Genomic DNA, 27,398 nt, shown 5'->3' with positions numbered 1-27,398 from the left:
TATATTTATATAAATATAATTTTTTTCTCTCTTTGTGACGAGAACTCTTGGGATGTCCTCTCCTTCCTACAACTTCTCATACATCCCACAGCAGTGGGAGAGCCATCATTTGTACGTCACACATGTTGTATGTCACACCCCTAGTACTTCTTTATCTTGTAACTGGAAGTTGGTGCTTTTAACCACCCTCATCCAATTCCCCCCCCACCTACCTATATTTGTAAAATATTTAATATATTAATCATCCTTGCTGGATTGAAGGGAATTGATTGGAAGAGGGCAAGAAAGAAGACAGGAGGTCATTTGAAGCCTGCAGTGATCCGAGCAAATGATGGTGGTGGACTGGATGAGGGCAGAAGAGAAGAAGAGGCAGGACTTGTTATGATGGGCTGGATAACAAGAGAGGGGGGATGAAGGAAAGAGAAATTGTAATGACACCTTGGTAGCTGCCTGAGCAACTTAGATAGTGGTGGGGCCATTTGTGAAGATGGGTAACATGGAAAACCCTGGGGAAGCACCAGGTTGGAGGGGGCAGGTGTAATCAAGGGTTTGGGCACGTGAGGTTAGAGGCATTTAGTGGATATGTCAGATTGTCATGATTGCCATGTATCGTGTCAAATGGTCAATATATTGCTGTCCCCAAAGCACTACATGTTACATCGGGTGGACAAATCTTAAATTTATTATTTCCCTCCTCACTTCTCCATCACCCCCTTTTTGGTGAAGAAATAGATTTTTTTTAAAGATTTTATGTATTTATTTGAGAGAGCGAGAGAGAGGGAGAGCACAGAGGGAGAGGGAGAAGCAGACTCCCCACTAAGAAGGGAACCCAATATGGGGCTCCATCCCAGGACTCCAGGATCACAACCTGGGCTGCAGACAGATGTTTAACCAAGTGAGCCACCCCAGTGCCCCAGAGAGATTCTTGTCCTTTAGAAATGCCCTAGGGTGCCTGGGTGGCTCAGTGGGTTAAGCCGCTGCCTTCAGCTTGGGTCATGATCTCGGGGTCCTGGGATCAAGTCCCGTGTCGGGCTCTCTGCTCGGCGGGGAGCCTGCTTCCCTCTCTCTCTCTCTGCCTGCCTCTCTGCCTGCTTGTGATCTCTCTCTGTCAAATAAATAAATAAAATCTTTAAAGAAAAAAAAAATGCCCTACATTCAGGCTGCCTGGGTATGTCAGGTCTCCAACTCATGATTTCCCCTCAGGTCATGATCCCACAGGGTAACACAGGGTCAAGCCCTGTGTTGGCTCTGCGCTCAGTGGGGAGTCTGCTTGAAATTGTCTCTCTTCCAATCCCTCTGCCCCTCCCCCCACTACTTACACACGCTGCCTGTCTCTCTATAAAATAAACAATTTTTTTAAAAGAAAATTTCCTGGGACGCCTGGGTGGCTCAGTTGGTTAAGCAGCTGCCTTCGGCTCAGGTCATGATCCCAGCGTCCTGGGATCGAGTCCCACATCGGGCTCCTTGCTCAGCGGGGAGCCTGCTTCTCCCTCTGCCTCTGCCTGCCATTCTGTCTGCCTGTGCTCGCTCTCTCCCCGTCTCTCTCTCTGATAAATAAATAAAATCTTTAAAAAAAATAAATAAATAAAATAAAATAAAAGAAAATTTCCTATTGCTTCTTAGCCTTTTGGCTAAGATCAAGTGAAAAAAAAAAAAATCCCTACATTCAGGATTTTGCTGATTGCACTCCTGTGGTGACATTTAACCAGTTCCTCTGTCTCCTTTCATTTTCTACAAACTAGAGAGAGAAAAATGCTTGCTCTGATTCAGGTTCAAGTTTTTTCAAGAATACTTCATTGGTAGTGCTGCACCCTTCCATCAGGAGGCCCCTAACCTTCAGGTGTCTTTCCTTTGTAACAATACAGATATTGGTGACCTTGATCTCAGTGAGGGTTTACAAAGTGGTGATGTTCTATTTTTTCTTCTTTTCCTATTACCTAATTGGTTATCTTGAGGCATGCTTGTAATGAAAATCAGACTGAATGCTTATTTCTTACTCTGAGTAGTTTTCAGAATAATTATCTCGCATCAGCGATTTTGTTAACCTGAATGCAATTCATACAAGAAAGGCAAGTTAAATGCTTGACTTGAGTCTCTTATTTACCAATTTTCAGAAAAATGAGTTGGTTCCTTTGAATTCTCCAAAGGTGATCAGTGAAGGTTATTTTTTTATTTCTCTTTTCTCTCTCTCACTCTCTTTCTTTTGCCCTTTCTTTCTTTTTGTTTTCTTCATTATTTGAGAGAGAGAGCATGAGCAGGGTGAGGGGCAGAGGCAGAGGGAGAAGCAGACTCCCCGCTTAGCAGGAAGCCCTATGCGGGGCCCCATCTCAGGACCCCATCCCAGGCAGGACCCTGAGATCACAGCCTGACCCAAAGGCAAACAAACGCTTAACCAGTTGAGCCACCCAGGTGCCCCTCTTATTTATTTTTATTTTTTAAATATCTGTTCTTTTTTCCCTTTCTTTTGAAACATCAGTAAGTACTCGTGAATTTTATCATTATAAATTAGATTTTATCAGATTTTTTCTGGAGAGCAGATTTTTATTCAGAGAGAATTGGGCCTGAATTTCTATTTCTGGAACATCTTCTAGACACTGGGCTAGGTGCCTTTACATACATTATTTTATTTGATCCCCATGGTAGACTTGGAGGGCAGGCTCTATGGTCCCCTGTTTTTCGCAGAGCAGAGACAGACCCTTTGTAGCTACGTGACTAGTCTAAAGTCATCCAGCCAGGCAGAGGCCAAGGTCAGATTCGTCTGAACCACATGGCACCATGTAGCTCTTTTGAATGAGATGCTACAGACACTGGTTCCCTAAATGGGGTCCACTGATTACTTATCTAGTCTCCTTCGTACCTCTTGTCATATATCCTCATACTTACCTGTTTTTGTTCTCTTGAGGTTGTCACTGTCATACTTGTAAAAGCAGTCCCTAGGGACTAGAATACTTCTCTGCCCTATAACCTAACTCATAGTTGTCCTTTTTTAAAAATTTTTTCCAGTTTCTTTTTTTAAAGTAAGCTCTGTGTCCAACATGGGCATTGAACACACAACCCTGAGATCAAAAGTCCCATGCTGGGACGCCTGGGTGGCTCAGTTGGTTAAGCAGCTGCCTTTGGCTCAGGTCATGATCCCAGCGTCCTGGGATCGAGTCCCACATCAGGTTCCTTGCTCAGCGGGGAGCCTGCTTCTCCCTCTGCCTCTGCTGCCACTCTGCCTGCCTGTGCGCTCGCTCTCTCTCTCTCTCTCTCTGGCATATAAATAAATAAAATCTTAAAAAAAAAAAAAAGTCCCATGCTATATACTGAGCCAGCCAGGTGCCCCACTCATAGCTTTTTCTGTTGTTTTTGTTTAATACATTTAAATTATACTTACATATATAATTTTACCTCAATGCCAACTTACCACATTATGTATATTCTTCTCAGATTGAACATTTTATTGAGATAATTGTAGAATCATAGGCAGTTGTAAGAAATAATAGAGAGATCCCTTATACACTTTGTCCAGTTTCTTTATCTTTTTTAAGATTTTATTTATTTGACAGAGAGAGTGAGCACAAACAGGGTAAGTGGCAGGCAGAGGCAGATAAAGAAGCAGACTCCCTGCTGAGTCAAGAGTCCAGCATGGGTCTTGATCCCAGGACCTTGGGATCATAACCTGAGCCAAAGGCAGATGCTTAACCAACTGAGCCACTCAGGCGCCCCCCTACACTTTGTCCACTTTCTTTCCAGTGGAAACATTTTGCAAAACTAACCATAGTAGAACATTACAACCAGCATGTGAACAGTGGTCTCTCTATCTTATTCAGGTTATGCCAGTTTTTCTTGTTCTTATCTGTGTGTGTGCCTGTGTGTGTTTGGTTTTATACAGTATTAGCACGTGTGTAGGTTCGGGGGGTCCACCCCTAGCGTCACCACCAGCATCCCTCTGTGTTGCCCTTTTATAACCGTGGCCCACTCCCCCACCCCGTCCCAAACCACTGCCAGCCACTCATTTCTCCTCTGTTTCTAAAGTATTATTATTTTCAAATGTTACATAAGTGGAATCCTACAGCATAGAACCTTTTTCAGTCAGCATACTTCCCAAGACATTCATCCAAGTTGTTGCATTTATTAGTCAACAGGTCAGCCCTTTTTAGGGCTAATAGTAGTCCGTGGTGGCTGGGGACGTGCCACACTGTCTTTAATCATTCACCTGCTGAAGGACATCTGGGCTCATTCTAGTTTTTCATAATAATGAATAAAGCTGCAGTGAGCATACATGTATAAGTTTTTATGTGAAGATGTTTTCATTTCTCTGGAACCAGTGCCCAAGAGTGCAATTCCTGGGTCGTCTGATAGTTGAGCAATTAGCTTTTTTCTTTTTAAGGTTTTATGTATTTGAGAGAGAGAGAAAGAGTGTGCAGGAGCAGGGGGAGGGGCAGAGGGAAAAGTAGAGAGAGAATCCCTAGCAGGCTCTGCAATGAGCATGGAGCCTGACGCAGGGCTTGATCTCACAATGCTGACATCATGGCCTGAGTCGAAATCAAGAGTTAGAGGCTCAACTGACTGAGCCACCCAGGTGTCCCAGCCTGGTTAGTTTTCTAAGAAAGTACCAAATTGTTTATCACAATGGCTGTGATATTAGTTTTCAAGGATTGGAGAGGATGTTTATGTGCTGATGGGGAAGATTAGATAGTGGGAGGCAGGTTCTCAAAAAGTGGAGAGAGGGTGGGCCCCATGGCTCCTGTGGTGGGCTTGTAAGGAAGGGGACATTTTTCAGAGCACAAGGCAGGGAGAGATCCTGGAGGTTGCAGAGGGAGATAGGTTTGCAGGTTGTCATTAGGAATGAGAGGAAGCTCCCCTTTGTTTCTATTTCCTCAGCAACAAGAGAGGCTAGGGCAATACATTGCTATCCATCAAATCACCATGTCATATGCCAAAACGAATACAGTGTTAGATGTCAATTATATCTTAATACAACTGGGAGAAAAAAAAAAACACTTCAGAACCTATGTCATCAGCTAAGATGAGAGGGAAGAGGATTTTTTTCTTTTTTAAATATTTTATTTGGGGCGCCTGGGTGGCTCAGTGGGTTAAGCCACTGCCTTCGGCTCGGGTCATGATCTCGGGGTTCTGGGATCGAGTCCCGCATGGGGCTCTCTGCTCAGCAGGGAGCCTGCTTCCTCCTCTCTCTCTCTGCCTGCCTCTCTGCCTACTTGTGATCTCTCTCTGTCAAATAAATAAATAAAATCTTTAAAAAAATATATTTTATTTAATTATTTATTTGTCAGAGAGCGAGAGAGAGAGAGAGAGACAGAGAGAGAAGCAGGCTCCCCACCGAGGAGCCCAATGTGGGACTTGATCCCAGGACCCTAGGATCATGACCTGAGCTGAAGGCAGTGGCTTAACCAACCGAGCCACCCAGGTGTCCCAAGGGGAGAGGTTTTATGGAGTGTTGTAAAGCAAACTTACTGGAGAAGTGTCGTAGGCATTCCCAGGCAGTGTTGAGAATCTGTTTGAGGTTAAGATCATGAACATGAAATGAAGGTAATCTGCAAAGGCACTGGTAAGGCGGATGGTAAATTTATTCAGAGTAGGGTTTTTTTCAGGCCAGCACATGTGGAGGAGAGAAGGCAAGACAGTGGTTATAGTAATGGATGATGGAAATGAAGGTAAGAAAGAAGGAACATGAGAAGTGCGTCTAATGAGTAGTGAGATATTAGGTCAAAGAATTGTCCAGGGAGACTTAAGTAAGGAAAAGGTTGTGACTGGAGTGTCTCCATATTTTTTTTTTAAGATTTATTTATTTGACAGAGAGATATCACAAGTAGGCAGAGAGGCAGGCAAGAGAGAGGAGGAAGCAGATTCCCTGCCAAGCAGAGAGCCCGATGTGGGACTCAATCCCAGGACCCTGAGATCGTGACCTGAGCCAAAGGCAGAGGTTAAACCCACTGAGCCACCCAGGCACCCGGGAGAGTCTCCATATTGGAAGTGGAATGACTTTTAGTGAAGACAAAGCTGAGGGTGTGACCATAGGAGTGGACAGCTGCTGTGGAGCAGGAAAGATATTGCTGGGGATGAGGTGGTCAGGGAAGTGATGGAGAGGCCATCACATTGATGTGGAGTTCACCAAATATAATAAAGTATAGGGTGGACAGAGAGGTCCAAGAGCTAAATGATGGGCTGTGAGCGACCAGGAAGTTCACTGATACTATCAACCAAGATGGTATGGTCCAGATGGTGAAGCTTCAAAGGAACAGGGGTTTTGTAGGAGGAGTGGGGGAAGCACTGGTTTAGGAATGGCATTTGGGGTTGGAAAGGAATGTATTTTTTTTTAATTATTTTTTTTAAAGATTTTATTTATTTATTTGACAGAGAGAGATCACAAGTAAGCAGAGAGGCAGGCAGAGAGAGAGAGAGAGAGAGAGAGGGAAGCAGGCTCCCTGCCGAGCAGAGAGCCCGATGCGGGACTCGATCCCAGGACCCTGCGATCATGACCTGAGCTGAAGGCAGCGCTTAACCCACTGAGCCACCCAGGCGCCCCAGAAAGGAATGTATTTACCCACTTGCTGACTCTGAGGTCCAGGAGAATAAGAGGAAAATAACATTCACTTAAGAGGGCTGCCAAAGATTCAGTGTACTTAGGGGGAGGCAAAGTTTCAGATGAGGCAAGGAATTGAAGGCAGCATACTGAGATAAGTCTGAGGATGTGGAAGAATTTGCTGCTCACAGGTTGCGGAGGGCACGGAGGAAGGATGTGGCTGAGGGCAGGGAGCTGGAAGCATCTCGCCAGTGGGAGCACAAGGATGGAGGTGATAACAAATGAGAAGGAACTCAGACCTGTGGTGATGGCTGAGGTAAGTAGGGATAGGGGAATGATGGGTTACAATGCTGGCCAGAACTTTCAGTATTGATGGAAAATCTGCACTCTAAACACTAGCCACATGTAGCTTTTATGCACATGAAATGTGGTGAATGGGATCGAGAGGCTAAATTTTTAGCCTTATTCTAATTAATTCAAGTTTAAATAGGCACATGTGGCTAGTGGCTCTCATACTGGACAGCAGAATGTGGCTTCCCATTTTTGTGACATTTTCACTTGCTGGTCAGGGGGTCGTCAGGATTTCCACTCTGCCAAATAGCAAGGTGTAGCAGAGAACTTCTTATCTTACTATCATGCAAATCCAGACAAAGCACAGGATCAGGCAACTTGGGGTCCAATTCTTTTTTTTTTTTTTTTTTTTAAGATTTTATTTATTTATTTATCAGAGAGAGAGTGCACAAGCAAGAGAGCGCAACCTGGGGGAGTAGCAGGCAGATGGAGAAGCAGGAGGAAGGAGTCTGATGTGGGACTCTATCCCAGGACTCTGGGATCTTGACCTAAGTTGAAGGCAGACGCTTAACCGAGTGAGCCATCCAGGTGCCCTGGGGTCCAAATTCTAACTCTACCACTCACCAGCTTTGAATTGGAACAAATAAACTAACTTGCTTGGTAAGTATAGGGCTTTGGTAAATATTAGTTGACAGAATCGCCCTGAGGTTTCCTTTCAGCTGTGGAATGGGAGTGGGGAACTGTTGGCAAAAGTTAGTGCTTTAGCATTATATTCAATAAATAGTCCCTGTTATTGACATAGTGAGTTCTTAATATTTGCCGATTCATCAAAAACTGTCCTTCCAGCCAAAAGGTTGCTTGTCCAGGGATGGGTTGGCAGACATGGGCCATCCCAGTTTCCTTTGAGTTCCAGGTCTCTCGGATTACAAGATGGGGTAGGTCAGGAATAAATTTGATTGTTCAGTTCTGCTACGTACTGGGGTAAGAACATTCCTGACCTGAACTTGGAAGTGTAGATAGGGATAGCCAAGGGGCCAAATTTGGGGATCTAAAGTGAGCCATGTTATTGGAGCCTCTAGTCATCTTTGGGGTGGGTTTTTTTTTTTTTTTTTTAACTTTATTTATTTGAGAGAGAGAGTGCGAGAATGAGTGTTGAGTGTATGTTGTTGGGGTTGGGGGGACAGAGGGAGAGAAAGAAGCAGACTCTTTGCTGAGCAGGACTCCAGGATCATGACCTGAGCTGAAGGCAGACACTTAACCCACTAAACCACCCAGGTACCCCATAATGTGGGCAGCTCTGGTATCATTTACCACTTTTATTTTTCCTTAAAAAGCCTGCGTTTCATAGCTCCAACCTTTCTTCCATCCCTGCATCCTCATCACCTAAAAACCAAAAACATGTTTTTTGTGAAGTAGAGTAATGGTGTCCTTGTATTCTAATGGGAGACATTTGTGATTTGGGGCTATAATGAGTTAGGAGTCATAGTGACCTCTGATTTGGAGTGATTGTGATCATCCTTTATGTGAAGCCATCCATAATTCCCTAGTTATTATCTCTGTGGTCTATCTCAGATTGAACATTTACATCCCTCAGCCTCTTAGTGTCTCTCCCTCCGACTAGATTGTGACATCTGAGGCAGGAATTTTGCCTAAGTGATCATTGAGTATTCCTGGACTCTAGCACATGTCTGGAGCATATAGTAAGTAGCTGCTCAATAATTATTTGTTGAATAAGTGAATGAATGGGATTTGAGGTGATGGCACCCCACTGTGAGCTAAGATAATGTGACCTCTTTTGTTTGCGGTCGGATTGACTGTGAACAGATTACGTTGAGGTGCCTATGTCTGTGGTGTACAATGACTGCGATCTGAGAGGTCTGTGCACAGTAACTGTGACCTGTTGTCACTGACCTGTGATAAGGACCAGCAGGGATAGTGAACGGAGGTGACTGTGAACCTTGCATGATTGTGATCTCAAGTGGCTGTGAACAAGTTAGCCATGGTGCCTTCCACAATTGCTGTCAGGTGACTGTGATCCTGACCCACAGAGATTTGGCTTCAGATGACCACCAGCTAGGGTCAGACCTTGTTCATTTACCTGAGATGCCTTTCAGGTGCAGAAACTGTTGATCTCAGCTGGCAGCTGAAGATTATTGATCTGCATTATGAGCTGAGGTAACTGAGATCTGTGAACCTGGGCTCAGTCTGGGAATGGCGCTAATATGTGTGTACTACTCTTAGATTTGATTTTGTTTTGTATAATAAAATATCCTCCCAGGGCCTACAAATGACACACCTCTGCTTGGCTCCATGCAGAAGAGGTGTAGGGACGACAACTAGGTTGGGTCAGTGTCCAGAAAACTCTACTTGAAATACAACGCATCTTCGTGGGGCGCACTTAAAACCACCGCAACGACCACAGCCTCCCGCAAAGGCCACTTCTCAACCAGACGGCTGCCCCGCCCCCCACATCCCCTGGTGCGCCTGCGCGGAGGCGGGGCTGGGCTTTGCCCTTTGTTGTGGGCCCCAGTTTCCCAGGACACCGTGCGGCGCTGGGGTGGGGCTATGCAGATGAAGCCCCGGGGGCGGGGCGGTTGCGGCGGCGTCGGCGGCGTCGGCGGCGGCCGGGGAGGGTCAGTTGGAGGCAGGCGCTCGCTGAGGCAGGAGGAGGGCTCTGGGCCCGCGGCCTGACAGGGACTTAGCCCGCAGAGATCGGCCCCGCGCGCGCGACCCCACACCCACCCTCTCATCCACCTACCCACTCCCTGCGCCGCCTCCTCCCACCCTGAGCAGAGCCGCCGAGGATGATAAACACCCAGGACAGGTAACGGCCCGGCCCAGGCTCCCCGCCCCCATCCTCTCCTCATCTGCTCCAGAGGGCCTTCCCTAACCCTCTGCCGGCTCCAGCCCCCACAGAGGGGGCCTGTCCTCCCCCGCCACTGGGTCCCTTCCCCACTTCAGCCACCCCAGTCCGAGTCCTCAGCCCCGCAACGGGGCCTCCTTCCGCCCTTTGGCCCCCTCCCTCCAGCCCGGCCCATCCCCCTCATCCGGGCCTCCTGCTCCCGCAAAGACCTCACTCAAACCAGGACCCAGTCTTCCAATCAAGTCCCCGTTTCCTTTAAGTCCCGTCGGACCGTGTCCCTTTCCCCAAACGGGGCTTTTCCCTCATCCAGGTTCCCCAGATTATTTCCCATTTTCCCCGAGTCTGTCTTGCTCTCCCCTTTCAGTCACTTAACCCTTCCCTTTGAATCTCTTTCCTTGAAACTGCATCCTCCAACTAAACCCCTCTCTTATCACTGCCGCCCCTCCCCCAGTCAGTCTCCAACCTTTAGCTCTCAGCTAGACTCATTACCCTTCCCCCTTCCCTTCCCCCGTTTTCTCAGGCCTAATAGTTTTTTACCGTGATGCCCAGCCGTCCCTTTAGTCCTTTACTCCTGCTTCATCTTTTCCCATCTTTCCTCCCTCGACACCCCTTTCCCGGTTAGGCCTCGTTCTCTCTGTCTCCCAACCTCCTTTTATTTCTCGAACACTTTGGACTTGATTCCTATTCGCTATCCTGTTCCCCTAGTGGGGTTCCCCCAACACTCTTTTGAACATGGCCAACCTCTGAACATTTTCTCTCAGCTGGAACTCCTCTTTACTCTTATTTTCCCCTTCTTAATTGAATCCCATCTTTAGATTGTTAGATCCAGTACTGAGCTCACCCTGCTTCTACTCAAGGCCTATTCTCTCTCCCGGTACTTCCCTCTCTTTTCCAGTGCCTCAAAATGAGGCCGTCTGTTCTGGATACTGGGCCTTTGCAAGTTTCCTTCCTCAAAACCTGACCCCGGTCTTCCCCAATAATTGGAGAGAAAGGCTGCACATCTTTCTGAAACAGCACCATTGATTTTCTAAACTTGCCTCCTCCATACTTCCTGCTGTCCCAGCTAGGCAAATTGATCACTCAGCTTTCCTCTCTATACCTTTCTTCTTTTTCCCAAGGCAGCTCTTGTTGTCATGCCACTCTTCTTTAAACATATCTGGTATTTCTGCCCCAGACTCTGAAACTGTTCCATAATCCTGATTTCTCACAATTTTTAACCCTACTTGCTTTTTCTACATCAGAATAGCTTCCATTTATAATTTGGGTCTAATTTTCTTCCTAATTCTGCGCCCCCCCCACCCCTGACTTGTTGCTGTCCCTTCCAAAATAAGCCTGAAGCTCATTTTTTTCTCCACACCAGACCCTTTGTCCCCAGATTTGGCCTTCTGGCCTCTGTTCCACACTTGGGCCTCATTGTTTTGCAAGCAGATCTGTTCCCTGCAGATCCTTCTTAAATTGTGTCCTGGTCTGTCCAAAGCTGGACTGTAGTTCCTTTTACAAACATATCCTTCCTTATTGCTTTTTTCCCCCATGGAATTCTACAAGGTTCCTCTCAAACTTGGGCTCCCTTCTCCATAAGCTGGTCTCTAATTGCCATTTCTCAGTCCTTTAGCAGCACCATCCTTAAATATTCCAGCTGGATTTTTAGCTTTTCTTGTATCTCAGTGTTTCTCAACCTTGGCTGCACGTTTGGAAGATCAATTACCTGAACCCCACCTTGAAAGATCTGGAGTAATTGGCCTAGGGTGGGGCCTGGTTATTAGTATGTATTTTTAAACCTCTCTGGGTAATTCTTTGTAATGTGCAGTCAGGGCTAAGAACCAGTGCCTTCTTTCCCCTGCCCTCCTAACCCCCCCAAGACCTTTCCCATCATATTTCTTTAGTGTCAGCTCTTTCTCTACCAAAAAGGGCCTTGTTTCCTTCAGGGATTTCTTTGCTTTGCTTTCTCAGGTACTGTCCAGAAATATCCAGGGTACCCACAACAGCCTCTTTAAGTTCTCCTACCATGTGTTACTCTGTTTTCAGCCATTAGCCATTTTCATTCTCAGACTCTTACCTAGCCCCCACACCTCTCTTCTTCCCTGTTTACAGAAAGCAAATTCACTCGTTTTCTGTGTTTTGTTTGTTTTTGTTTTTTTTAATGGTTGTATTTGACCCATTACTCCCACTTTTCAACATTTCTACATCTACAAAGCCCATTCTGTTTTTCTTTTCTGAGAATGTCAATGTCCATGTCCCTTTGCAGTCCCTGCTTTTATTACATCTTCTCTGCTCAGCCCCTCTGGAGCTGAGGAGGTGGAGGTGGATATATACTTGGATGGTGCTGGATGCCCAAGGTGTTGCTTGTGGTAAAGCTGTGTGTGTGATGAGGGTAAGACAGCAGGTATGAGAGGGCAGGGTGAAGTGCAGGGGTGGAGGGAAGCAAAGGAACCTACAGGAAAATCCACAAAAAAGGGGATATGAGATGGATTTTCTTTTCTGTTCAATGTTTTTGTCTCCACAGGGGGGTTTGGAAGGTGGGGTGGTCTCAGGAAGCATTGTCGAGTCCTGGACTGAGGTGGTTTGGTGCCAAGTCCTTTACAGGTACTTGGAACCAACACGTAAAGGGTCTTCATTGACTATGAGATTGTGAGACTCGAGTTCTAGTTCTGGCTTAGCTAGTGTGCTTCCATGTAAAAAGGAGGGGGTTGGGTTCGCTTAATATAAGATTCCATCCCGCTTCCTAAGTGGCAAAACAGGCTTGCTTGTCTCCAGGGCCCTTTCTTAGTGTGTTGGTAATTTGAGGGGCTTGGCTGTATGAAAGGCAGGTGGAGGGAGGAGCCAGCTGGCCTGCCAGAGCCTGGGCAGGAGCGAGGCCTTGGCCCTGGGGGTGGGGTGGGGCGGTGTGTGCAGGGTGTCTGGTTTCTTTGCGTTATGGCAATCCTGTTTCCATAACATGTTTGCCAGCCTCCTCTGGCCTGCCCCTAACTTTCTAAAAGGATCGTGGTAGAGCCCTAACTAGGGATTCTGATAAGAGCCTGTTCTTCCCAGTCTGTGTGCTTGGTGTTTTATATCTGCAGAGGGGAGAGGGAGCCGACTAGGAGTTTAGCTCTCATTAGGTGGGGGATGGGCTCTCTAGCTTCCTTGGCTCCAGTGAAATACCCAAGAGGTGGAGGCTTGGTTTCCTGGAAGAAATAGTTGCAGAAGAGCTGGTAGTATGTTTTGAAAACAAAGCTCTTCCTTTCCAGTTTTGTTCTGATTAGTACCTCCACATTGTCAAAATTCTTGATAGTGGGGTAGGGAAGACAACACAAGAGCAAACACTTTTATTATGGTTTTGGAACATGAGGCTTAAATTCAAGGAAATCAGACTTCATGGCCTTTCTCTCCCTGGATTCATGGGGGCAGGAGGACAGTCTCCGTCTCTGGCTAGCTTATAGTACCTTGTGACAGTACATTACGTGGCAAAGAGCTTGCCCTGGCTTTATATCTGTCTTATAATCAATCTTTGATGGGCTTTGAGAAGCATTTGGTTCCACAGGTGTTTCCTCTTGGTGGACAGAGCACATGAGCACATCAGAGCTACCCTGAGTATCTTCACAGAATGGTTCCCTGGTAATGGAATTTCTTTTTCTCCCCACAAAGATATGGTTTTGGTTATTCCTTATTTTTTGGCACAGTGGCTTGTTGGGTGTGGGATAGTAGAGTGAGCAAGTTTTCCTACCATGTATCTTCAATGTCATTCCACAGAGAGAGACAGATTCTTGGTATAGTTGGGAATCCCCCCATATTGGAGGTATGCTTTAGAAAGCAGTGTGGACTAATAATAGTAATTCCTCACTCTGCCAAGAAATCCAAATTTAGCTTCAGAGCTGCTCAGAAATATAAAAAGGGGGACTGAGGAGTGGGGTAGAGGAGTTACATATGTGCATTTCTTGGGGGGGGGGGGAAGTAATTCATCCCTTTTCGAAAGAGTGTGCAGTGTTGATTCAAGTTGGTGCCATGACTTGGAAGGCTGTGAAGCCTGATTGAAAGCTACCAGAAATAGCTAAGTTGGTGAGCAAGAATTTTGTCGCTTGAAGTGAACAAAACAGGTAGTTTGCTGTTAGCAGCAGAATAAAATGCTTTGTAGAAGATAACCCTTAAGAAAATATCCTAGGCCTCTGATACTCTATTAACAATGAAGTCATTCTGTCCTGGGAAAGGAGGCTGGCACTGGGTGATGAGTTTACTATGCAAGCTAGATCAAGGTACTTAAAATGTGAAATTAAAGTATAATTTTAAATCATGAGTACCTTGCAATCCCCCCATCTCTGTAGCATATGTGGTTACACGTACCTTTGGCAGAAGATGTACCAATATCAGTTGTGTAATAAGATAAGCAGACCTCAGAAGCAGATATTCTAGCTGCTACCACAAGTGTGTTTCTTGTGGAGAATCAACCAAAACCCAGTTATGCTTTCAGTATGTGATTCAGAGTGGTGATGTCATTTTCTTTATAATTGTGCTTAGCAAGTAGACTCCCTTTGGCACACAGAACAGCCCTAGTGAAATGACTTATGCCTGGCATCTGACCAGGGTCCCTTTCTCATATGGGAAGGGAATTGGCAGCTGGAAATCAGCCTCCAAGATTCCACTAGACTGGAGGTGGCCATCACCTCCTACCTTTCTTCCTATTCCTTCTTAGTTAAATGTGATGGCACCCCTGGATTGGTTCCTCTGTTCTCGGGATTAATCATCAGAGACCTTTCTAGTCTCAGTAAAAGCATCCTGTGTGAGGGAAGTCCAGGCCTAGAGAGTGTTTTTGAGATAGAGCCTGGGATGGGAATGGATCAGAAGAGACTGAAAGAGGGAGATACATGTAGAATGCTTGGAAATGTGGTTTTTATGTCTTTTCACTTGATTCCACAAGATAGGTAATACCAAGGCTATCTGACCCTCCCCTGACAGGTAGTGGAAACCAGAGAGAAAGGGTGCAAGTTCAGGCCACTGATTCAAGTGAAATGTGATCAAAAGTATATCAAGGAGAAAATAAATTCACAAATTTGTTGGATGTACTGAATGGAAGTTAGTCACAGAATTACATTAAATCTCTATGTAGCAGGCTGTCCCCCGCTTTGAGCACATTAAATTTAAAAATCAAAACTGACATAAAGTCAACTGAAAGTGATTCTTTAACAGGAGATCCTTTACTTTATCAAGAGATTTAAAGGTACTTCCTTTAAATAGTAAGCAGCCTAGAGATTTAAAAATAGGATTTGAATTATAAAAATTTGATTTACCAGCAACATTCCCCAGGAATACATCTGCTGCATACACTGTCTGTAGCCAGTGTATGAAATTATAACTTGCTAAGGACGTTCCAGGCAGCAGTTTCACAGAATGCCTTAAATTAGAGGCAGCAGGTTGTGATCTGTCGGTAGCACTCATCTGTATCCTGAGGAGTGTTTCCAGGGGCATGTCTGATAACAACTGAGAAAATAAAAGGCACTAACAGATAGGCTCTAATCTCCCATCTCTCTTCTGAACTGACTTGGATATTTGACACCCTCATTTCCAGCATGGTTTTTTTTTTTTTTTTTTCTTCTGCAAAAGCAATACCAGCCCAGATGCATGTTGGGTTCAGTCTGATAAATTTTATTCTTCTTAATGAGCCTGATCTTTTCACTCTCTAGATCAAGCTTCTTAAATCATCTTTTTGGTGGTAAAGATTAAACCATGCCTGCCCCCCAGTGGAGTGAGCAGGATGTGAGGACAGAATGGAAAAAGCTGGGCATTGGAGCCAGTAGAAACATGACTGAACTGAATATGAAACCTAATCTGGTTTGGATCTTGTGACAGAAGGACCTGTGTTTAGAAGCCACTTTCACTATGCAAAAGTTGTGCAAGATTCTCTGTTGAGATTGGTGGTGTATTTTGTCACAAAACCATTTTGAAGACTAAAGTCAATAAAATAACAGAAGGCTATTCTTTTATTAATTTTTTATGTATTTATTTTTCTTTTTTTTTTTTTTTTTCATTTATTTATTTGACAGAGAGAGATCACAAGTAGATGGAGAGGCAGGCAGAGAGAGAGAGAGAGAGAGAGAGAGAGAGAGAGAGGAGGAAGCAGGCTTCCTGCTGAGCAGAGAGCCCGATGTGGGACTCGATCCCAGGACCCTGAGATCATGACCTGAGCCGAAGGCAGCGGCTTTAACCCACTGAGCCACCCAGGCGCCCCTTATTTTTCTTATTTTTAAGTAATCTTTGCACCCATTGTGGGGCTGGAACTCATGACCCTGAGATCAAGAATCACATCCTGTACCGACTGAGCCCGCCAGGTGCCCCTGTTCTTTTTTTAATTGAAAAAATAACTGACATGTTGCATTAGTTTCAGGCATACAACAGTGTGATTTGGTATTTATATGCATTACAAAATGGTACCATGTGTCACCATACAAAGTTGTTACGGTATTATTGACTGTGTCGCACATTACATGTCTTATTTATTTTGTGAAAGAAGGATTGTACCTCTTGATCCTCTTCACCTATTTCATCCTCTGGCAACCATCAGTTTGTTCTCTGTATCTGTAAGTTTGTTTCTGTTGTGTTTTGTTCCTTTAGATTCTACACATAAATGAAATCACAAGGTATTGGTTTTTCTCTGACTTATTTCACTTAGCATAATGCCCTCTAGGTTTATCCATGTTCTCACAAATGGCAAGATTTCTTTTTTTTTTTTTTTAATGGCCAGGTAGTATACCATTGTGTATATATATACCACATCCTTATCCATTCCTATACTGATGGACAGTTAAGTTGCTTCTGTATCTTGGCTGCCATAAATAATGCTGTGATGAACATAAGGGTGTGTATATTTTCTTGAATTAGTGTTTTCATATAAATACCTAGAAGTGGAATTGCTGGAGCGTATGGTAGTTCTATTTTTAATTGTTTGAGGAACTTCCATCCTGTTTCCCACAGTGGCTGCACCAGTTTGCATTCCCACCAATAGTGCACAAGGGTTCCTTTTTCCCCACATCCTTACCAACACTCCATATTTCTTTCCTTTCCTTTTTTTTTTTATTAAAGGCAGGGTGGGGGGGTGGCGAGAAAGGTGGAGGGAGAGAGCTCATGATGTGAGCCAAAATCAAGAGTTGGCTGCTCAACCGACTGAGCCACCAACACTTGTTATTTCTTGTCATTTTGATACTAACCATTGTGACAGGTATGAGGTGATGTACTGCTGTGGTTTTGATATGCATTTCCTTGATGATTGAGTGATGTTGAGCATCTTTTCACATGCCTGTTGGCTATTTATATGTCTTCTCTGACATATGACAAATGTCTATTGAGATCCTCTGCCCACTTTTTTTTTAAAGATTGATTTATTTATTTTAGAGAGCATGAAAGGGGGTGGGAGCAGAGGGAAAGGGAGAGAAATCCTCAAGTAGACTTGCTGCTGAGTGCACAGCCCAGTGCGGGCAAGGGCTTGATCCTAGGACCCTGAGATCATGACCTGAGCTGAAATCAGGAGTCGGATGCTCAACCAACTGAGCCACTCAGGTGCCCCTCCTCTGCCCATTTTTTAATCAAATTGTTTTTTGATACTGAGTTGTAGGAGTTGTTCTTTTTTTTTTTTTTTTAGATTTTATTTTTTTAAATTAATCTCTGCACCCACCGTGGGGCTTAAACTGAATGACCCTGAGATCAAGAGTTGCATGGTCTGTCGACTGAGCCAGCCAGGCACCCTTGTATGAATTCTTTATGTATTGTGGATATTAATCTCTTATTGGATATATCATTTGCAGATATCTTCTTCTATTCATTTGGTTGCCTTTTTGTTCAGTTTCCTTTTTAAGCTTTTTAGTTCTGATGGCCCCATTTGTTTGTTTTTGGTTTTGTTTTCCTTGCCTAAGGAGAAAGACTAAAAAAAAAAAAGTGCTAAGACTGATGAAGTGTTTACTGCTATGTTTTCTAGGTGTCTTATGGTTTCAGGTTTTGCATTTAAGTCTTTAAAAACATTTTTTTAAAGATTTTTATTTATTTATTTGACAGAGATCACAAGTAGGCAGAGAGGCAGGCAGAGAGAGATGGGAGAGAAGCAGGCTCCCTGCTGAGCAGAGAGCCTGATGCAGGACTTGATCCCAGGACCCTGAGATCATGATCCGAGCCGAACAGAGGGCGAGGCTTAACCCACTGAGCCACCAGGCACCCTACATTTACGTCTTTAATCTTGAATTTGGTTTTGTGTATGGCATGAGAAAGTGGTTCAGTATTATTCCTTTGGATATAGCTGTCTAGTCTTTTCATGCAGCTGTCTTTCTCCATTTTATATGCTTGTCTCCTTGCCTCCTTTGTCGTAGATTAATGGAACATAGGTGTATGGGTTTATTTCTGGGCTCTCTGTTATATTCCATTGATCTCTATGTCTGTGCCAATACCATCCTGTTGTGAATACTATAACTTTGTAGTATATTTTTAAATCTGTCGGGATACCTGGGTTGCTCAGTCGTTAAAATCTGAGAGTGTGATACCTTTAGCTTTGTTGTTGTTTCTCAAGATTGCTTTGGCTATTTGGGGTCTTTTGTGGCACCATACAAACTTTAGGATTCTTTGTTCTAGTTCTGTGAAAAATGCCATTTGTGTTTTGGTAGGGATTGCACTGAGTCTTTAGATTGCTTAGGGTAGTATGGATATAACAGTGTTCTTCCAGTTCATGTCATGGTATATCTTTGCATTTTTATCTTCAGTTTCTTTCATCATTGTCTTACAGTTTTCAGAGTAAATGTTTTTTTGTGGGTTGTTTTTGTTTTTGTTTTTGTTTTACTTCCTTGGTTCAGTGTAGTCCTATGTGTTCTCTCTCTTTTTTAATGGAATTGTAAATGGGATTGTTTTCTTAATTTCTCTTTCTAGTAGTTTCTTATTAGTGTATATAAATGCAACAGATTTCTGTAAATTGATTTTGTATCCTACAACCTTATTAAATTGATTTATTCTTAGAGGTTTTTGGTGGAGCTATTGAGGTTTCCTATATACAGTAGCATGTCATCTACAAATAGTGACAAGGTGCCTTGTATTTACTTTTCTTGCCTGATTACTATTTATGCCCCTTAATTTCATTAACCACTCAGTTTGTACCCACTTCAGAAATGACAGGTTTTTTTTTTTAAAGAGAAGCAATTGCCATTCACAGCAAATAATGAAAAGCAGATCCATTATGATAGACGATGAAGATAATTGTTGATTGTGATCTCCAGTCTACTAAGTTTATCCTAAACCCTAGCTTAGGGACCTGGAAGTGGATCCCAGGGTGGGGACCCAAAACGCCCTCCAGCCTCAGTCATGCACTTGCTCTTGTGCAGACTTTGTTGGGGAGGAGGAGGAATTTCCGGGATCCTTGTGAATAAGAGTGGAAAAGCAAATGATTTGTTACCATGGAATAGACTTCTTTTTTTTTTTTTTAATTTTATTTTTTTATTTGACAGAAATTACAAGTACACTGAGAGGCAGGCAGAGAGAGAGAGAGAGAAGGAAGCAGGCTCCCTGCTGAGCAGAGAGCCCGACGCGGGACTTGATCCCAGGACCCTGAGATCATGACCTGAGCCGAAGGCAGCGGCTTAACCCACTGATTCACCCAGGCGCCCCTAGACTTCTTAAATTTACTTCTAGAGGAGAGAGCACATGGGTTAGTGATGGACACAGGGCAGGCCCTAGAGATTATTTCTAGGAAGACAAAGGGGATTCTGGATCTTAAAAAAAAAAAAATATATATAAAAATAATATATATATATATATATATATATATCCCCCCAAAACCACCCTGCTTTTATCTTTCCAGTAGTTTGGCCTCATTGCTTGCTATTTGCAAGGAAAAACTAGCTCAGAATGAAGATGGTAATTGGAATGCCCATCAGGTTAAATGTAGCTCTCTCATCCAAAGACCAGGGAGGAATAATTTCCTTGGAAGTAGGAGTCTGAGGTTAGCACCAGAATTCTAGAACTGCAGGAGCCTGGGGATCTGGTTGTTTTAGGAACCCATGCAGTTTGGTATACAAGGCGATATTTCATCTGTCTACCCCAGAGGAGAAGTCTGCCCAGTTCTTGGGTAGCTCCACTGACCAATACATTGCAAGCCAGCTTTCTTCAGTGGCCCAGCCTTCCTGGTGTTTCTGCAAGAACCTCAACAGAGGCCCAGAGTGCTCACTAGGAAATGGAAACAGAACCACACTGTCTGTGGGGGGTATATATACCTTTGCTTAGGGAAGTCCACCTTTTTCTTAATTTTTTCTGGCCCGGCCACTATTATTCTGTCCCTTAACACATTAGAACATGGGGATGATAATAGTTTATTGTCCCTAGTAGCAAATAAGTTCCTCCTTGAAAACAACGTAGTCCTTAGTCATGCCCCTTTTGCTGATTTCTGTTGGTGAGGCTAGAGTGGGGGAGATGAGGATGGCCTGAGGCTTTCCAGAGGAGGCAGAAGGTGGTGTGTGTGTATTGCCGCCGGTATCGATGCTGTGTGCAGTCAGGCCCTCTGACGCTGCCCTGGAAGCTCTCATCTCCCAATGAAGTTTCTTTTTTTTTTTTTTTTTAAAGGACTTATTTATTTGAAAGAGAGAGAGAGAGAGAGAGAGTGTGTGTGTGTGTGTGTGTGTGTGCACATGCATGAGCGTGAGCTGGGGAAGGGGTAGAGGGAGAGAGTCTCGGCAGACTCCCCCCTGAGTATGGAACCTGACGTGGGGCTTGAGCTCAGGATCCTGAGATCATGACCTAAGGTGAAATCAAGAATCAGATGCTTAACCAACCGAGCAACCCAGGCACCCTGCAATGAAATTTCTAAGTGTAATTTCAGGCCCCTGGTTGAAATCCTTCAGAGAAAGAGGATGGGGATGATAATAGTGATGGGTTTGGACTTCTGTCTCAGCTGGAATGCTGACACTTAGCTGGATGCCCCTTTGGTTATTGTACAATTGCATCTGAAGTGTGAGTTCAGTTTTATCACTCTGAGCTCAAGTGTAGAACTTGAATCTGGCACGCCATGCCACATAAAGAGTGTGAAGAATGGTGCCTTGCATTGTATTACAGCTAGCTCTCAGGAGAAAAAAAGCCATGATTTATGTCATTTGCTCATTTCTGTGGTGTAAATATTTCTCCTACGGCCCATTTAAGCTACCAATGTGACATTAAACACACAGTTGGGAAGAGAAGGGCAGAGTCGTGGGAGCAGGCTCTAGCATGTTGCATTCTAGCTGCCTGGAGGCTGGGGTGTTGGGGTCATGGAACAGGCCTGTTGCTGACTCGTGGCGTACATGCATAGACTGCCTACTTCTTTCCCTGCTTCACTTGCTGTTGGTCTCTGAGGTGGCCTACAGCTCAGCCTAGTGAACTGTTCAGTCAGATTCAGAGGCGGCAGTGGAGCAGATTTGGAGCCCTTTTGGGTCCACCTGAAAACCACGGTGGCAGTAAGGGCACACACCTGGAGGTGACAGGGAGCTCCTTAAGGAGCTTTTAACCCTCTGTAATCCATTGATTATTGGCTTCCTTACTTAGTTCCCAGCAGATATTCCTTCCCCCTGATACACATGCGCCTGATGTCTATTCTCAGCACATCAGTATTAAGTAAACTCCCGTGCCCAGGTCAGATTCTAGCAAAGAAGGGCAAGGAAGTCTGACATATGCTGGCATACCAGGGACAAACCCAGACCATAATACTCTGTTCCATAGTGTATCTCTTCTCTGAGAGCCAAATCCCAGGATTTAATTCAGTTCTTGACCCTGGAGAGATTTGGGTTATGGATTTCTTGTCTAGGTCTTTTGCTTAGATTGGGGAGGAAGCCATGATTGGAAAAATGGCCTTGGGAGTTCCTCAGGGACATGGTACCCAGCCCATGTGATCTCTTGAGGCCCATATGCCTCTCCAGCTGAAAGTAACTGTGTAGGTTTTGAGATTGCCGCATAGTTTGTTGAAGTACCGTTAGAATAAGGAGAGGACTGGGGGACAGGTGCTAAAGCCTTGAAGGCAAGTCAGGATCTGGTTCCTCTCAGGGTTTGCCAGTGTCACAGAGATTTGTTTAAGGTCCAGCAGGTGCTGCTCTGGTCAGATGTGTCCAGCTGGACTCCCTCTGCTCTCTGCAGGGTGGTGGGTGTGCTTGAAGGGCACCGAAGTAGGTCTGGAAGCTGAGGCCGAAAGGATGGGCAGGCAGTGGTGTAGCTTTAGAGTGTTTTGGGAGAGCCAGGGCAGATGTTAGAGTGAGGTTTTGTGTTAAATTTTGTGTGTGTGTGTGTGTGTTAAATTTTTAAGTCTTGGTGTTTACTGTCTCACCTTCTCTGTCTTTTGCAGTAGTATTTTGCCTTTGAGTAACTGTCCCCAGCTCCAGTGCTGCAGGCACATTGTTCCGGGGCCTCTGTGGTGCTCCTGATGCCCCTCACCCACTGTCGAAGATCCCCGGTGGGCGAGGGGGCGGCAGGGATCCTTCTCTCTCAGCTCTAATATATAAGGTAAGGAGGACTGTGGGGTGGAAGCCCTGGAGCAGAGCTGAGGGTCCACTCAGCAGCCGCTTAGGGGCAATAATTGCCTTCTTGAGTCTTCTCTTAGGCCAGGCCAGTAGGGAAATCGGGAAGGACTCTTTCAACTGAGGCTGCTCTGTGGCTTTTGGGAAGTACTGGGAACAGGAGATCAGCATTAAGCGAAAGCTGCCATCTTCTTAGCTTGGTGGTCAGCACTTCAGTGCTGGTTCAGAAGGGTCCTGAGTGGGAAGGAGAATGATGAATGGGAGGGTTGCAAGAACACTTTTTGGTGTGACTGTTCATTTTCTCTTGAGAAGTACCAAGGGCCAGGAGGAGCAGTTTTCCATGACTGTTAGACATTCGGATTTCCATCCCTTAATGGCCTGGTTGGGGGCAGGCTGGGTAGTGTAGTGGGGGTGGGTGCGGGGCAGGAGAAGGGGCTTTGCATCTCCATCATCTGTCATCCAGCAGCATAGGCTACATTCCAGGAGCTTTAGAGAATGCTAGCTATCTGCCCTAGGAATGATCTGGGCAGGGGCAGCCAGTCGTTTGTTGCCCTTTAATCTCCTGTGAGGCCCAGAAGTTGGCTTAGCTTCTCCCCAAGATTGGGGAGCAGGGTGCCACCCAAGGGAGGCAGGGTGGCTGAGGTTTGGTCTCTTGAGGTTGTTTGTGCCCAGGGGAGACAAGATGGACCTGTAGTCTAGCCTGGAAGCAGGCTTTGCTTGAGCTGGGCCCTAGCCAAGCCCTCACTACATCCTCATTTGTTTCTAATGCTTCTCTTTCAGAGAGAGAAGGGAAAGAATTTGGTGTTGGGGGACACACATGGGTTTAGAGTCAGGGAGACCTGGTTTGAGTCTCAGCTCTGCCATTTACTAGCTACGGAGCCTTGGGACAGTGGCTTAATTGTTCTGGGCCCCTAGTGCCTCAGACTTAAAATGGGGGTATTAGTAACTACCTCAGATGCTTCTGGTGGGGACTGAAAAGTGAGAAAGCACCTTGCTCAGTACTTGGCATCTAGTGGACACTTGGTAAATACTTCCCTTCCCATCATGCTGACTTGTAGTTGTCATCAGCTTGTCTTTGTGCCTGAGGAGTGACGGACGGCTTCATTTAGCCAGCATGCGGCTCTACATTTTCAGTGTGTCCTTCGTCCCATACTGCCCTGAGACTGGCCCCAGAGGACTCCCGGGATCACCTAGGTTAGGGAGCCTGTGATGTGGCCAGAGTAGTAGTGACCTGGTCCTCTGACCTGATCTCCTCCCAGGACGAGAAGCTCACTGTGACCCAGGACCTCCCTGTGAATGATGGAAAACCTCACATTGTCCACTTCCAGTATGAGGTCACCGAGGTGAAAGTCTCTTCCTGGGATGCAGTCCTGTCCAGCCAGAGCCTGTTTGTAGAAATCCCAGATGGATTATTAGCTGATGGGAGCAAAGAAGGGTAAGGAGCAGGTGCTGGGGAAGGGGAAGGAGGGCCCATTCCAGAGAAGGGCATATGCTTGTTGGGGCCAACAGATGAACAGTGTCTGCCTTCTTCCCTGGCTCTAGGTTTCCCAAGCAGGTACCAATTTGTGACAGTTCATTTTTAGCCAGTAAAACAGGCCTGCCGTAGGTTATAATTAAAGGAGATCATTATCACATTAACCAAATCCTTGTCATTTAATCAACCCATGGTTCACTCTTCTCAGCAGACATTAAATCCCCCTTGAGCTGCCATACAGTGATGCGGTTCAGAAGGGCAGGAAGCTCTGAGCTACAGTGGGATTTCATTGGATTGGGCAAGGCCCTCGAAGGCAGCCAAGTGTGTAAGGAATAGTCCTCAAGGCAGAATTCTTTTGAGTTGCCCCTTTCTTCTGAGGAAATCCTTTAAGGCAGTGTCTGGGTCCAGAGTCTGCGCCAGTGGCTGCGGTCATCAAACTGGGCAATTTTGGAAGACCCCTGAAGAACCACGTTCTCTTCCCAGGCCCCATATGATCCTGTGAACTGCATTAGTGGAGCTGGTTCGTATTAATTTCAGATGAAGAACCCTTATTCCAGGAAGAGAGAGCTCAGTAACATTTTTCTTTGGGATTGTGGCTTTTTTCTTGAACTCAGAGCTCTTGAAATGGGAATCTTCTCCCTGGAGGTTCCCTATTAATACTGCTGGCTGTAAGCCTCAGAAGGCTTTTTTGACAGAGGGTGGGAGGGAAGTCTAGAGAGGTGGTAATGGGCCTGAGTGGTTTTCTTTGCTTCTGGCAGATTGTTAGCACTGCTAGAGTTTGCTGAAGAGAAGATGAAAGTGAACTACGTCTTCATCTGCTTCAGGAAGGGCCGGGAAGACAGAGGTGAGGAATCAAAGTAGCCTGAATCCTACTGCCCAGACAGCAGGGAAGTAGTGAGGGGAAAAGGAGCCTCCTATTCAGTGAAGTACGGCTCTGGCGTTTGCCATATAAACCCTGGGAAGTCACAGGGGTGGGAGTGCCTGAAGGGTCTTTAGTAAAGGCGTAGTACTTACATATTCAATCTTTGTTTTTTGTTTTCCCTTGATTTGAACCTGCCCCTGTGTTTCTTATCAGAATCCTTTTTACACTCTCTGCAGCTCCACTCCTGAAGACCTTCAGCTTCCTGGGCTTTGAGATTGTGCGTCCAGGCCATCCCTGTGTTCCCTCTCGGCCAGATGTGATGTTCATGGTTTACCCCCTGGACCAGAACTTGTCTGATGAGGACTAATGGTCATAGAGGATGCTTTGCCCAAGAGCCACAGTGGGGGAAGAGGGGAAGTTAGGCAGCCCTGGGACAGAGGAGGGCGCTCCTTACTGTCTAGGGAAGGACGCTGAGGGGCTCAGGGTGAGGGTTGCCTATTGTGTTCTCGGAGTTGACTCGTTGAAATTGTTTTCCATAAAGAACAGTATAAACATATTATTCACATGTAATCACCAATAGTAAATGAAGATGTTTATGAACTGGCATTAGAAGCTTTTTAAACTGCGCTGTGTGATGTGCTCTATCTAGCCTAGGGGAGGACATTGCCTAGAGGGGGAGGGATTGTCTGGGTCCAGGGGCAGGGCCTGGAGGGCTGGTGGGCAGCATTGTCAGGCTTAGGTTCCCCTGCTGTTGGGCTTTCTTTTTTGGTTTTTAAGACTTGTGTATTTTCTTTCCTTGCTTCCTTTCAACCCAGACACTCCTGAGTATAGGCTTTTCGGCCCCTGGACGGTGTCCTTGTTTTTCGACACTCCACCTGGGCTCCTCTGTGTGCATTTGTGTCTGGCCTGCAGAAACCAGGTCTGACCCCCTCCTTCTTTACAGCTTAGTGTTTTTCTGGCATTTGGTTAAGCTGGCTTAATCTGTTTAATGTTATCAGTGCATTTTAAATGGGGGCATTGAAGTTCACTCTCACCACCAGGGCTTTCTTTGGGGTGCCTGGGCCTTAAAAACACTAGCCAAACTCCCAATTCTCAAATCACAGCCAGTTCTTGTTCCTGGCTGCAGGCCCAGGCCCCAGGGTGTCTCCTTCCTAGGGTCACAAAGAGCAGAGAGGAAGAGGAATAGCAACTCAGGGCCTGGGGGTCGTGTGGGAATCTGTTTTTAGGGACTGGATGCCTCTGCCTGGCTGAGTATAGTGCTGACTGCCCCTCCTCTCTCTCTCAACAGGTTCTGAGTAGGGCCTGAGCCCCTGCCCCATAAGGCTTAGGGGTGGGAATGAGGGTGTAGAAGTGTCCTGCCCTTTTCTGTTTTCACTGAACAGCTTGTTCTAAGGGGGGAGGAAGGGGAAGAGAACTAGATTGGGTGAGAGGGGGGTGGGGGTGTCAGGGAGGCAAGTGTGTTGTGTTACTGTGTCAATAAACTGATTTAAAGTTGTGGTTGGTCTGTTTTTCATTCCTGTACCAGGACTGGCTTTCTACCACTCTTCTTTTGAGTCTAGAGCCTAAGGTAGCAGGGTGTGATACGCGCTTCTCAGGACAAAAGCGGTGGTGCGTAAGGACAGACAAACCAGCTGAAGCCTCTGGGGCCACATTACACTGCAAAATACAGTTGCTAGGAGTCTGGGACAAACTGCCAGTAACCCCTAGAGAGGTATGTAGACATCAGCTTTGTCCAAAATAGAGGCTGTCCCCAGGATCCAAGCTGTTCGCAGTGTTTCCTTTAGTACAGAAGTCTGGGTCCTGAAACAGAGTTGACTTTTGCATGGAGCTGCCTGACATTCTTATTCCTGGAGGTGTTTGAAGGAAATAGCACACACCTTCCCTAGGATGGTGTGGCTTCCATTCCCCTGGTACCACCAGGCTGACTGATAAGCTTCCAGTGGCCCTGTAGGGAGCTAGGATTATTATTTTATTTAGACTAGGCTCCACACCCAACATGGGACTTGAACTCAAAACCCCGAGATCAAGACCTGCATGTTGGGTCATGCTTGGGTTAGCCAGATGCCCTTTAAATTCTTTTTAATTTCTTAGGTGCTTACAGTAGCATTTTCCCCCTTTTGCTTCTGTTTTCCCAAGTGCTGGGCAGGTTCTTCTACAGCTTTGGAATGATCCACTGTTGAGCTGTGGCTGTCCTTAGTTTTTCTGAGTCTTTAGTCCATTTTCACAGTATTCTGTGTGGAGCTTACTTGTGTTTTCACACTGGGTCATGTTACTAAAAGTGAGTGTAACACCTCCACCTTCCACAATATTAGAAGGTCTGGACCTAGACATTCAGTTGGAACAGGAAGGACTCAAAGATATCCTTCACTGAGGAGATAATCCCTACAGGCAGCATAAAGGCAGGGACTGGAAAACGGTCACTACTGTGAGACACCTACAGTAGAGGTCCAGGTGAACGTGGACAATGGCCAAGTTCATATATAGTGTAGGATCATGGTAAACTTAAGCCCAGAGAATCTACAAGACGCCCAGAGAATCTACAAGACTGGGATAAAGAACCAAGACAAAAGGCAGCCCTTTACTAGTCCTTCATTGAAATAAGCAGAGGGGACAGGAAACATGCCTGAGTTTCTGCTGCCATCTGCTGGTAGATCCACTTCAATGCAACTAGAGGTAGAAGGGCAGAATTGGAAAACCAGGTGTTCTGTTAAGATTTCCCTTCGGAGGGGCACCTGGATGACTCTGGGTTAAGCTTCTGCCTTCAGCTTGGGTCATGATCTCAGGGTCCTGGGATCGAGCCCCGAGTTGGGTTCTCTGCTCAGCAGGGAGCCTGCTTCCCCCCCCTCTCTCTGCCCACCTCTCTGCCTACTTGTGATCTCTGTCAAATGGATAAATAAAATCTTAAAAAA

At 45.6% G+C, this 27,398-nt stretch overlaps 1 protein-coding gene across 1 annotated transcript in view; it reads left to right on the top strand.

The window, feature by feature from the left end:
• OAZ2 (ornithine decarboxylase antizyme 2) overlaps positions 1 to 25,760 on the top strand; it is a 71,623-nt gene extending 45,863 nt beyond the window's left edge. Inside the window, 5 exon segments of the mRNA XM_059372251.1 lie at positions 21,982 to 22,057; positions 22,059 to 22,139; positions 23,413 to 23,588; positions 24,386 to 24,471; positions 24,726 to 25,760. Coding sequence (XP_059228234.1) covers positions 21,982 to 22,057; positions 22,059 to 22,139; positions 23,413 to 23,588; positions 24,386 to 24,471; positions 24,726 to 24,856 — 550 coding nt within the window. The 3' untranslated portion in view covers positions 24,857 to 25,760.
• Positions 25,761 to 27,398: the final 1,638 nt, after the last annotated feature.

The sequence above is a fragment of the Mustela nigripes genome, chromosome 13 (genome assembly GCF_022355385.1).
Source record: "Mustela nigripes isolate SB6536 chromosome 13, MUSNIG.SB6536, whole genome shotgun sequence".
In the NCBI taxonomy this organism is placed as follows: domain Eukaryota; kingdom Metazoa; phylum Chordata; class Mammalia; order Carnivora; family Mustelidae; genus Mustela; species Mustela nigripes.
This window is presented reverse-complemented; position numbering and strand designations above follow the sequence as displayed.